The sequence below is a fragment of the Pogona vitticeps genome, chromosome 3 (genome assembly GCF_051106095.1).
Source record: "Pogona vitticeps strain Pit_001003342236 chromosome 3, PviZW2.1, whole genome shotgun sequence".
In the NCBI taxonomy this organism is placed as follows: Eukaryota; Metazoa; Chordata; class Lepidosauria; order Squamata; family Agamidae; genus Pogona; species Pogona vitticeps.
This window is the reverse complement of record NC_135785.1, coordinates 119886875-119900188: the sequence shown is the minus strand read 5'-3', so window position 1 is coordinate 119900188 and position 13314 is coordinate 119886875. Positions and strand designations below refer to the sequence as shown.

Here is a 13314-nt window from a genome sequence, read left to right as displayed (position 1 = left end):
ATCCCGGCCGTGAAAGCTTTCGCGAATAAATTCTAAAAGTGATTTATAAAAATGTATGAAATTCATAAAGTACATTAGAATTCAGTCAAGATTACTAACAGTGTTGTTGTTGTTAAGTCGTGTCCGACTCTTCGTGACCCCATGGACCAGAGCACGCCAGGCCCTCCTGTCTTCCACTGCCTCCCAGAGATTAGTCAAATTCATTCTGGTAGCTTCGATGACGCTGTCCAGCCATCTCGTCCTCTGTCATCCCCTTCTCTTGCCTTCACACTTTCCAAACATCAAGGTCTTTTCCAGGGAGTCTTCTGTTCTCATGAGATGGCCAAAGTATTGGAGCCTCAGCTTCAGGATCTGTCCTTCCAGTGAGCAGTGACACTACTCATTGGAAGGACAGATCCTGAAGCTGTATACTATTAACAGTGTACAGCTTCTAACTCTGAAAAATCCAGTTGTTGGCTCCTGCTAAAGTAGATCCATTGTATCATTTGGGTTTATACTTAAGAAGTCCCATCAGCAAGTTTTCAGTGCAATGCTTCCAGAAGTGAAGGCTTGGCTGACCGCATGCTGTTGTCCAAGGGGACTTGCAGTGCTTTCTCATTCTTCAGGGTTGCTCCTTCTGTGTCAAGGAAATGTTTTCTGTACACATCTCAAGCTCTAAATATTAAACCAGATGGGGCTAGGCTAAACCTATGGTGAGCAAAACAACACACCTTGCCAAATGGATGAGTGCTGAAGAGCGTTTCCCACCAGGACAATACTAGCTGGACCATCTGGAGGTTGCTTAATGGGCTTTGGTGGGCAGTAGGAAGATCAAAGAATAATCAAGTAAAATAGGGCTACTTGGTTACAGGACAAATTTTCTGTGACTGGAGAAATTTACTCAATGCAGCACTTAGGGGAATGCAGTTTTCTGACCCACATGTGTACAAAAGAAGTTCTACGAAATGGACATGATAACACTATTGAAGTAGCTGGCTTCTGGTCAAAAACAGCCGTGATATCTTAACATTTTAATTTGGTTTTAATTTAACCTATATTTCATATACATCAATAATTTTAAATTGCTACAATACAAATAAAGAAAAAACAAGTCCCGTTCATTCAAGTGATTCTGCTATGGTTAGGAATAACAATTGGATTTAATTCTATGTGATTATCAACTAGTAAAGTAAATACACATACTGACCTGAAGAACATTTTTATTTTGTTGATGTCATAGGACATACTCTTAATTGTCATTATTTAGTAATAAAGCATTACTTCTTTTTACCAATCTATATTTTAATATTTGAACAAGTGTTATGTTTACTCAGGTGATTGCTGAACATCCAGATGCCTCAGGTGATGAAATTGAAGAGCTGCTGGAATCACAGTGGAACATGCTTAGTGAAAAACAGAAAGCACGTTATAACACAAAATTTGCCATAGTGACCTCTCCCAAATCTGAAGAAGATACTGGTAAACGTAAAACTGTGCTAGTATATTCTAAGTTTTAACATGTAGTAATGTTAAAAATAAGCACATTTGAGGCTTGTAGAGAGAGCGGTTTTGGCTGTTCTCCACTTCTAATTTTGATGTGTTGTGGTGATAGCAGTGAATGCAGTCTTTACAATAAAAGTTAATAATGTCTGCATTTCTTGGTCATTGTTCTGCAGAATTTCACTGTAAACCTAATGTTTAGATATTGCTGGTTTCTCATTCCTTTCTTGTCTAAAAGCAGCTGCCGTTTATATTGCTGTCAAAGGGAGGATGGTAGAAATGAGAATTAAATTTAACATTTCAGTTAAATTTTCTTGTTAAACATAATCATAAGTCTTGAAAGGACAAAGTATTTCATAAATCTGCTTTTTAAAACGTGAGATGGTTGATAACACATCAATAACACCTCTTTTCAAATGGTAAATTACTTGCTGGGTAATCTTCTGGAATAATGTCAGAGCCTGCAAGGATTTTACTTTGTTGATTTGACTGAAATCAAGTAGTAAGTCACGGCTAGAGTAGGCCCATGACATCAGTGGAATTTATGGAGGAGTTGACCCACCAAATCCCCACTGATTCACTGGGCTGCTGGATTTCAGCCACATCTTACTCAGGATATTTGTTGAGTTTGTAACGTAGCTCACTAAGGTAGAAAATGTACTATCAAAAATGTATTTGAAATAGTTGATATACAGAAAAGAGAAATATTGGGAGCAGTATTTCTTGTTTTTCTCAGTGGTGATAGTGGTACAGATGCCAACAGCAACATATGAATTGAGTATGTTGATTTTATTAGCTTGTTGCAGAAATTTTAAGCCATCAGGTTGCTGCTTTGGGCAATTAGAGGAATGAGGGTGTGTTTGCCAGGTTTGTCAGTTTTGGAAAAATGTATAAAAAGTGCAGTCAGTTTTGTTATCTGTGTGTGAAATAACATCATGTGGGAATGTTAACAGCGTTGTCTCAGTGTATAAAATATTTGGATGTCAGTTTTAAAAACAAGCAAAAAAAAGCAACAACACTACACAACATTCTGTATCTCTCAAGGTTCATCACAGAAGAGTATGGGAGAGGCCAAGCGTAAAGTGTTTCAAGAATCACCTAAAAGAAGATCAACATTCAGAAGTAAATGAAATATGTGCTGTGTATTATTGATTTCTTATAAATATTCTTTAAATGCGCTTTTCTGTAATTGCTCACAAAACAATATTTTTTCCTCTCAGATTTTTTTCCTTTGGCTTCAGAATTTTTATGGATTCTGAATTAAATACTTGAGTGCTGTAGTGCTGAATTTTGTTCAACTTCATGATAGCTTCACTTCGTCATAATAATTAAAATGAGTATTGCTTATATCATATGTAGACAGTCTATACAAGATCTCTTTCATATTTCAGTACATTTTAAGGAGTCAGCAAAGGACCATCATTTTATGGAAGTGTATATTCTGTTGATTTTTGTTCTGAAAATATTGACATGTATAATAAATACAAGTAAGCATTTTTAGAACAGAACTTGCAATCTCTGAAAAAAATATTGTCTGCACTATTTTAAATATTTAAGATTTTATCAGAGCACCACTATACATCACTAATGGAAACAAACATCTATTGTATCAGAATTTGTTATAGAATCGTAAGATAGATTCTGAAACTTGATGTTGTAATTACCAAAAGCATCATCTTATCCTTGAAGCCCTTGAATGATGCTCTTTGGCATCTTATTAGGTATGCAGCTTCGCCTCAGAGATTAAATAAGGGACGCACAAACACCTAGGAGGAATTTTACTACTAGTTTTCCTTTGTAAATCCAAATTGCTAAGAGATTGGATTTTTTTTGAAGTAGAAGTTCTACATCAGCTGTGTATAAATTAGCTGCTGATCCTATGTGTTCAGCATGACATTTGATTACTTTAAATTGGCCCTCATATATAAATAAATGTAAGAGATGTTTAGCAATCTTCACAGTCTTCATTTTTCTGACCTTTGACACACAACATTTAAAATGGAGTTTTCTTTGTTTTATACAAAATAAATGTGTACTTTACCTGGACTGCTATATATCATGCAAAACATCAGAATAATGATCTGTCGCAAGAATGAATTCAGAGATGTGGGTAACGTAATCTCCATGATGTACAGCTTAAACTTTATTCTTTTCAAAAACCACTTTTAAGTGAAACTAAATTCATTGCTAATTGAACTTAGTGTTAACTTGCAGGATAATGATGTGTTTTGATATGTAAGCTTACTCATGAAATAATTGTACTTGTAAAACTAGTTTTAATAATGGAAGATACGAGCCCAGGGATAAAATGATGTAACTTGATCGGCTCAAGGTAATTTCAAAATAAGCTTTAGATCTTTTTCATGTAAGTTTCCCCCCATCCCCTACTCCAAGGTAACTTACATGGAAATAAAAGGAAACCAATAAAGAGGACAAAGAAACCTACAGAAGATTTTGAAGTTCAGGAAGCACCTAGGAAAAAGCTCAGGATGGATAAAAAGAATTATCAGAAGGTAACTATGCTGTTGGGTTCTTTGGATACATTATATCAAGACTAGACTTGGTTATCTGGTTTCAGTTTATCAGAACTTCAGTAACACTGTTCACCACATGAAATTATAAATTACAGTACAAGCATACTTGTTTAAACACTGAGATTTCAGATGAAGTAATTTCTGAATTCATGCCATATATCTCTACGGGTCTGTATTTCCCTCAACAACACTAAAGCAGAAGATGTACTGTCAGAAAATGGAGCAAGGAAGAAGTATAATAGACTGCATTTATGGAACTTCATGTCTTTCCCCTTGTAAAGAATGTGTCAATTTAGTAATGGACACTTGTCATACTAAGAAGGGGTAAAAATGTGTAACTGAAAATGGCAATATTGATTTCTGTGATGGGAACAAAACTTCAGGTGGGGCATACACTAATGAAAATGTACTATACTAATATATTGATGTTACTTGGAAAAGCTGGAGGATTTTCCCTTTTATATGGTTTTGACTATTGTAATAGATGCACAGTAAAGTATTTCAGCTATAGTACAAGGAACCTGGTTTTGAATATTGACTCAGAAGTTACATATAAAATGTATGTGTTTAGCATATTGGTCCTTAAATCTCGGTTTATATGCAGATATTGGTTTACTTACTCTTAATCTGATCCTCTTTGTTTTGTGTTGAGGAGGAGGAAACAGATCTTAAGTTCATGTCTTATTTTATTTTCAGAAGTGGGTCTCCTAATCTTTTATTTCTTGTTTAATGTCACAGGCGTGTACTACAAATAATTTTTAAAAAGCAATAACTTACAACCTTTTAAAAAACATGTATATTGCTTTCCCCTTTCCAGTGCATGACCTATAGGCCATAAAATACATTTTAAAATAACTTTAAAGCAACCTTTGAATCAGAAGTACTGATGGCCAGCTGTGTTCCCTTTCCATGGCCTTTAGTGTTCTGTCTGATTCAATATTTGTTAGCATTTTTTCATTCAGTATCAGAAAATGCTGTACCTTCAGGTTATTGAATGTTGTCAAACTGGTGCAGTTGTGTAGTCTGATCTGTAACTGAGCTCTTGTGATGCTTGGGCTGGTGATATCACTGCTTGGAAATTGTTTTACAGAATCTTCTGATCTCTATTGGCTTTTGGGTACTGTACCAACAACTGTGTTTCTCACAGTTTTGGTTAGTCTTTCTGTTAGATGTTGCATATTTTCTATGGTGTTTCTTATTCAAGTCACGCAGAATGTACATAATTCTTAGTTTGCGTGCTACTTAAATCAAGCAGAAGTGCAAATGGGGATTTATGTTTAAATGTGTAATCAGAATTTCAGCTCCAGTCACCTGTGTGTCTCTTAAAAAGCTTTTTAAATTCACAAGTCAGAATATTTAAGGCTTGGCCCAGGATATTTAAGGCTTGAATGCCAGAGTGAGATTCCTCTTTTTGTTTAGATTTGGAAAGTCTGTCCCAAAGTATCCCATCCAACAATACTCTAAACCAGTGGGAGTGCAGGAAAGTGGTTGTTGGTTATCATTCTCTCTTTCACATCAGCATGTCCTTTTTCAACAGTTCCAGCTGCCTTTTTTTTTTTTTTACATAAGGCATTGCTCAGTTTCTTTCAGCAGTAGATTATCTTCCTTTTCATCCTTTTCTTGCTGTAGGAAATGCACAGGCAATAAAAGCTTCCAGTTCTTCAAGCCCCTTGCTTTGCTATTGGTGTGTAGTGTTAATAATTGGGTATTTCTTCTCCTTGTCAACAGTCTGAGCAAGCAATGGAGAACGCCTAAATTGTCTTTTACCCAGTCCCTATCTGATTTGTCCTTTGAAGCAATTTGAAGGGGTTATGGATATTACCTGTGTTACAAGAAATCTGCCCTCTGTAATCTAAAAATCTTGTTAAATGTTTTGGGCTTTTAAAAATGGGTTCAATTGGCTCTGCTTATTCAGGACTTGGAAGGCTCATCTCCTACCACCTTCCCAATATGTAGAAGAGGCTAGAAATAACTGAAAATATTGTATTGAAAAAAATGGAAATACTGGGTTACACTTGCCTTTTCTTCTTGGGAAAGAGAAGCTCTAAAATGCCAATTTCCATACACCTTTCCTATCCAGTTGCTGGGGAACATTGATATTTTCAGAATTAATACTGGAGGAGAACCCCAGTCCTGACTATCATCAAAAGTTGTTATTTTGATATTCCTGGGTTTCTTCCTGTGATTCCATGAGGATGTAAAGTAGCCAGTCCTTTCTGGATTTCTCTGGAACAGGTGCTGTGAGGAAGTCTTTCAGGATTATGAACAAGGCAGTGACTGTTGCTTTCTGCTTGAGAGTTATATGTGGTAAGGCTTACTCATAAGGCATATATGGAACTTTACAGCAGCAAGTATCTTAGCCAGTATTGCATGCTTTTAGTTGTTTCCCACCCTTCAGCCATATAAGTTGAATAGTAGAATTCAGACTCTTCTCCTTTCAGTCCTGTTCATAAAACTGGAAGAAGACACTTTGAGAAAAACGATGGAACTTGTCTTCTGATGCAATAGTTTGCTCTCTTACCAATCTGTATTTTGTTTATGAAATCAAGGCATATGGCTATAAAATCAATTTTAAAAGATTTTGTTTGATCTTCATGTAACTTTAAATGAACTTAGGGAATATATTGAAGTTTCAAATACCTGATGAAAGTGTGCATGTGTGTGCGCGTGTACATGCTGGGTGTGGGTACAGAAATTTAGTACCAAATATTCCTCATTGTGGAAATCTTAAGAGTCAAATCTGTTGTTTCTTTATGGATGTACTGTAGTATGGTTGTGAGTTTGCTTTTATTTTTCACTCAAAACCATTGTTTGTTTCTGATTGGTTGTTTGTGTGGTACAAAATCATACTATACTAAAATAATGTTTTAGAACAAGTGGATTATACTTACTATGAAATACCAATTTGATGAAGGGTCTATAATGTTTTAGTGCAGATTCTTTCTGGGAAATACATAGGTAGGAACCATAAAGTTTATATCTTACAAGATTTCCATTCCAGTTGACTGTTTTGTTTTGTTTTGTTTTTGTTTTTTTTTGGAACTAGCATGTGAAATATGACAGTATTTTGAAGTATCATATAATTAACGTATTTTATGTTACTTGTAACTTTTGCATTTTAAAGTCATCCTTGTAAAACTTTGCAAAAATATTTTTACATAGATGGTGTTAAAATGAGTGATTATTGTAATGGATAGCATCCTAGTTTCAATGGGAAAATTCATGTGTATGAAATCGGCCTTCATCTGTATGACTGTACCCCTTAATTTCGTCTCTCATATTTGTTTGAAACTTATGTTTAAAAATTTTATACAAACAAACACTCCTCTCTGGTAATAAAAGACCTGAAATAATTTCCACATTTATCCAAATTAGGAGGGTTTTTTTATTTTTTTTCATTTTCCTTTTTTTTTATTTTGTAACAGAGGGACACAAGCAATGACAAAACAGCAAAAACAAACTCTACCAAAGTCACAGAAACCTCTTCACAAAAGAACCAGTCAGGTAATGTGGTTAGAATAAGTTTTGATGTATGATTTTGAATTAAACCTTTATAAATTCCATTTGTTTAAAAAAGGTAGATATATTTTTATTAAAATCTGTAGTAATGTTTCAATACCAGTGTGAGTTGCATTTTTCATCGCCATTTCGATCATTATCTCCTTGTATTTCTGATTTAAAAGTAGCAGGAGATGAAATTATTTAATAGCAAATGCTCAGAAAAAACAGAATCATAAAAATCACAGAATTTTAATTGTATTGTATTGTAGAAATCTATCAGTTCAGTGAGAAATTCTAGAAAACTAGAATTAGGCAGTAAAAACACACAGTTCAACATCTGTGGTTTCTTAAATAATAACAGATTGTAGTATGATCTAGTAGTGTGTGTTTGGCTGAGTAGAATCCAGCTGATTTTGCTGCCGTATCATAGCCTGAAGTATCTTTTGGCTACAGTAGGTGTCATCATATACTCTGGTGGTGTAGACAGGAGTGTAGAAAGCAATATTTTATCCAAAGGAGAGAAATCCATGTACACTTTTACAGTACCACAAGACTCTTTGGTTTGGATCCAGCTGCTACAGTTACATAAATAGAAGGCATTTTGTTTATGCACGGTGGTATCTCAGATTGCCTTGTTCTGATTCTAGTTCTTAGAATCCAAGCCATTGTCAGTTACTCAGTATTTTTTGTTTTCATTCACTCAGTAAAATAGGGTGCAACAAAGAAATGAGTTAGAAAATAGTTTCAAAATTATTTTTAATAGACATCTTTGGAAAAGGATGTGGGGAATGATCCTATGACATTTTTGGCCTGCATACATTTGCCTGACGTGATCCTGGATGTGTCTACTCAGAAGTAATAAGTTGATCGTCCTGCCAGTTATATGTAGAACTGCAGCCTTAGTGAGGAAGATGGGAGCTTGAGTCCCTAAGAACTATTTCTCCCAATTATTGTGAAATACTGTGGGGTAAGGTTGATCACAAAACAAGTTTGCACAATTTTCTGGTTATCTATTGCATGCCCCGTGAGACAGACCATAATCAAAGTTTCTTACACTGGTTATGAAATTGCAGGTTTGCATTGTCCAAACCATGTCAGATTTTGGACAGTGTGTCTTGAAGAAATTAGGTAATTTGTCTTCTGATTATCTTTGGGAAATTGAAAAAATACATACTGAAAAATGAGCAAGATCTTTTATATTTTACCTCAAGCTCCCAAATGTGGAGTAAAACTATAGTACATAAATAAATAATTGTTTATGTAAAAGTTAGATAAATTATTCCTATACATGTGAGGGAATATTTTCTACTAACTTCAAGGAAGTACATTAGAATTCCAAGTTCACTTTATAAACAGATTATTTTACCACAATGACAGGTCTATCAGATGCATGTAAACCACTGAAGAAGCGAAATCGGGCTTCAGCAGCAGAATCTTCACATCTTGCTTATAGCAAAAGTTCATCTCCTTCAGCTTCCTTAACTGAGAATGAGGTAAAAATATGAATGAAAATGGGATTCAGATAAGCCACTGCAACACAAATGTAATTTTTTCTTTTTATAAAAGATAATTCCTCAAAAAATAGAAGGCATAGCAAGGTATATGTGTCCGGTCCCTTCTTCCCCGTTTACATTTCTGCTTGTGGCATATCACCTGTGGAGGCTGAGAGTAGGGGACGGAGAGAAGGAAAGGATGTTAAATAAATGGTCATCCATACAGTTAAAGAGTTAGACCATCTATTCTTTTAATTCTCTGAATTTTGGGATTGGGGATCATAAGTATTTCTTGAAATTCAGAAATGATGACAAAACATCTCATTGAAGCTACACGTTAGGTAGTCAAGCTCAGAAAACATCTTAACATCAGATAGTTGAGGGAGAAAGCATATTTTAGGTTGTGAATTTTTTTTCCCACTGGGGCACCCCGTTCAAATTCCAAATGGCTTAGGGCATAGAGTTCAATTTAGCATATGTCAACACAGTACCAGTGTGACAGCTTTCTTTCATGCAAAGTAGAGGTGAACTGAAGTAAGAACTGGGGGGGGGGGGGGAAATGAACCAGGCTAGTTTGTGGTTCAGTTTGTGCATTCCATTTTGACGAAACAAAAGGAAGAGTCAAAAAAATTTTCCCAATCCGGCACTTTGTTTTGGAGAAACGGATGTCCCTCTGTTCCTGCTGTCCCATCACCCCCCCCACCTGGTTCTGCCACTTCCTCCTCTTCCTTCTCCGCAGCGGCCATCTTCAGAGACTGGCTTGGCTTCTCTGGGATCTGGGCCTGCTGTCTGTGCATGTTGCACCCCTACCAGCTGATAGGCTGGCATGTGTGCAGAGACAGCAGGTCTGGTTTGTTTGATTTTTCTGATTGTGGCCAACCATGAACTGCCATTTTTCAGATTCGTGACCATCTCTAATGCAAAGCATAGAGTTCTGTGCATATTTTCTCCAGAGTAAGACCCAGTGCAAACAGGTTCCTGCACCAGAAACCAATTTTACATTTTCCTGAGGTGGGAGAACTTTCTAATCTGCAAGCTCCTGTTTTGTATAAAACTGTGATGTAAAGGTTATGCCAAAATGCTTAAGAAGAAATGCTGGTATCATATGTATAAAGTCTTCTAAAATAATCTGCACTCACCATACATATTTATGATACTTTTTTTTTCATTCTGTTTTGTGTAGGATCTTTTAATGGGTTTAAATAGAATAATGTATCGAAGAGGATTTATCATAGTCCAGGTCAATGAAAGCTGGTGCCAAATAAATGGTTAATTCTTCAAAGTATCATATGTTGCATTTATATAGAGTTCAAGCAACTAGTTAAAATGTTTTGTCTTTTTTGTTACAAAGTTTAACACTAGTTATAGTCAATAGAATGACACGCCTCCAACATATATCTATGGATTTTTTTGTTTTTGTTTTAACTTTCCTTGAGCTGGGGAATCAAGGAGGTTCCTTTCATTAGAACAGCTTTGTTCAGATGGATTATGTATTATGTAATATTTTATAACCTGCCCATATGTGTTGAGATTAACTCTTAATGGTGGGACTGTTTGGGTCCCCAAGATATTTAATGCAGCCTCCATTGAAACCCTTATGCAGGGCATCCCTTAAGTATCTTTTCTCAAAAGTACTTATCCTGACTGCCCTTCCATTGACATGCAGGGTTCCACAGCAAGGGGAACTATTCTTAACTAGATCTGAGCTTCATGTGGTGGTCGAGAAGGAGTTTGTACAATTCTGAGAGTAGGTCCCTCATTCACGATTTTGTCCAAATCTTTCTAGGCATTTTGAGGAGGACAGCCATAATGACAGAAGTTCACAGTACCATCAAAATTTATCTGAGGACAAGGAATTTTAGAATATCTGGTTGGTTGGTTGGTCCATTCTGGCTGGATAGTAGTGGAGAAATGATAATGAAAACAACTTCAGCTTTATTGATTGAAGTCTGAGATTTACTTAGTTGTCTAAATCGATAGACTAAGGTAGCTATTACTTTAATTTATGGAACTCTGGGAAGTTTCCAGCCCAGTACTAAAACTCATCCTACTAGAGTGCATTCACATGGCAGTATTTGAAAGTTGACTCCCTGTTGTGGATATCTACAGGGCAGCCTTTGGGGAGTTGCCTACATCTTTTGTGAGACATCATTGGCTGGATTATTTTGCACCTACTCAAGTGGCCTTTGGACAAAATGTCTTTCAGCAGACAGTGCAGTAATAACATATGGCTAGGAATCTGGTATGAGCCTTGTGGTGCAGTGATTAAACTGCAGTATGCAGTCAATACTCTGCTCAGGACTTGAGTTTGATTCTGATGGTTCAGGTAGCCAGACTTAGCCTTCCATCCTTCTGAGGTCAGTAAATTGACTACCCAGCTTGCTGGGGGTGAGGGCAATGTGTAGCCTGTATAAATAAACTGTAAACCACCCAGAAGATGCTTTAAGCTCTGTGGAGCAGTATATAAGCAGCACACTTTATTATTGAGAGTCAGGAATTCTAAATGCATGGAGATTAACTATAGATTTGGTATGTCCTATGGGGAATATATCCTTGTCCAGAAGGATAGTTATTGTGCAGTGTTCATTTTTTATAATGGAAGGTCATCCTTACTTTCCAGGTTGAGTAGCAGGAATGTGGTTGGTTGGTTAGATGGTTTAGACCTGGTTGGGCCCAGCAAGAGTTTTCTTTTTCCAGAGGTTACTACCTTTGTTGTAGTTTTTCACAGTGTTCTGTTGATGAGGGTTTTTCTCAGTCTTTTTTCTTGTCCCACAGCATAGTATGTGGAAGGGGATGTAATATTTCACAGACAGTAAGGAACATTGCAGTAGTCCATCCAAAATGAAGCATTTCTGTTCTTCTAGAGTCATACAGCTAGTATACCTGAGTACTGAACTGAGAAGCAACTGACTGAACCATGGAATTCTACAGAATCCAATAGTCTGTGGATTCCACGGAATCTCAGGAGGAGACATCAAGGTTGGGAACTGTTGATGGATGCGTTTTGTATCTCCATTCAACAATTCACTGATGAGATTCAGGACAGCTTTTTGGTGCAGGGGAACGAGAGAAACAGGGATTAAGAGTAAATTGGCAACTTGATTTTCTTGGTATTTTTGCTACACCACTCTTCCAGAATTATCAGGAAGCTCTGTAAATATTAACTGTGATGGTCCTTTTTGGTGCTTGTTTCTGAAGAAGTTGTTATTAGAGTCTTCCCTTGTTAAGACTAAGCCCCGTTCTGCAAATGTCTTGCATTTGTCTCCAGTTATGTATTACAATTCAAATGTGTTCTGTTTCGCCACTAGGAGATAAAGAAGAGCTGCCTCCTAAACTATGAAAGGATTACTCTGAAGAATTTTTTGACATTCTTCTAGTTTCTTGTTCTTTTATCAGTAATGTATGTAGTTGCCCAAAAAGTATCTTTTCTAGTAGGGATTTCAAAAGTTACTGTATATGACTTCTACAAGGTAGCTTATTACATTTTGCAGGAAAGTTCCAGGCATGCCAGCTACTAGATGCCTTCACATCTTTCTACTGCTGCGAAAAGATGGCATCAGTATTGGCCATTAATAAAGCATGTCACATCTCAGGATATAGAACATACATATTATAGCATTTGAGACTGAGACTGTTGGGAAGGATTCCAAATGGGAGACATAACTTTAAACATAAAATTATAACAAGGAGAACCAAAAAATGGTTGGCTGAAATCCTTCCACACGCTTCATGCGTGAAGTGGTGATGATATAAACATCAGCGGCAAATTGCCACAGATTAAACTCTTTCTTTGCTGATTTTGGGTGCATACAACTTTGTTGTAATGCATATCAGTAGCAAGCACCCTGAAATCGCCCTTAATCATTGGCGATTTCCCTTTGATGTTGACATCACTCATTATGCACACAGAGATGTGCACTAGGATTTCAGACAATATATAGGTCTTGTCACATATGTTAGAAAGGTCTTTTAATTAGTAGAAGGTAAAGATTAATTGTTGTAAAGCAGTTATAATTTTGGGAACCTACCCTAAATGTTCATCTGTGAGGTACATTTCTTACATGTTAAAAGGTATGAACAGTGGGCTACGGGTTTCACATTTGAAAATTTATCACTGTACCCAACGGAAAGATCTGATACGAAGGTGCCTGGAACTTAGTGAATGTTAGTGTATTACGCTTTGTCTTCTTGTATCTTGGACTAGAAAGTTACCCTTTCTAGAAACTGTGTCTTGTCATACCTGCCTTATGCTATAGTTATGCTGTTGTTATATAGTTATGCTACATATGATGCCCTTAATGGTTTAA

General features: G+C 36.3%; 1 protein-coding gene across 5 annotated transcripts in view; it reads left to right on the top strand.

Annotated features, from left to right (window-relative positions):
• The window catches only part of NSD2 (nuclear receptor binding SET domain protein 2), a 124562-nt gene that overhangs the window by 32276 nt on the left and 78972 nt on the right, over positions 1–13314 (top strand). For 4 of the 5 annotated variants that reach the window (XM_020805918.3, XM_072994830.2, XM_078390655.1 and 1 more), the window contains exons 6-10: positions 1314–1458; positions 2524–2601; positions 3874–3992; positions 7439–7517; positions 8892–9007. In XM_020805918.3, the coding sequence (XP_020661577.3) occupies positions 1314–1458; positions 2524–2601; positions 3874–3992; positions 7439–7517; positions 8892–9007 (537 nt within the window). Of the gene's footprint in view, positions 1–1313; positions 1459–2523; positions 2602–3873; positions 3993–7438; positions 7518–8891; positions 9008–10190; positions 10869–13314 lie in introns of those variants that run through there. The other variant, XM_020805916.3, reaches the window with a different exon arrangement.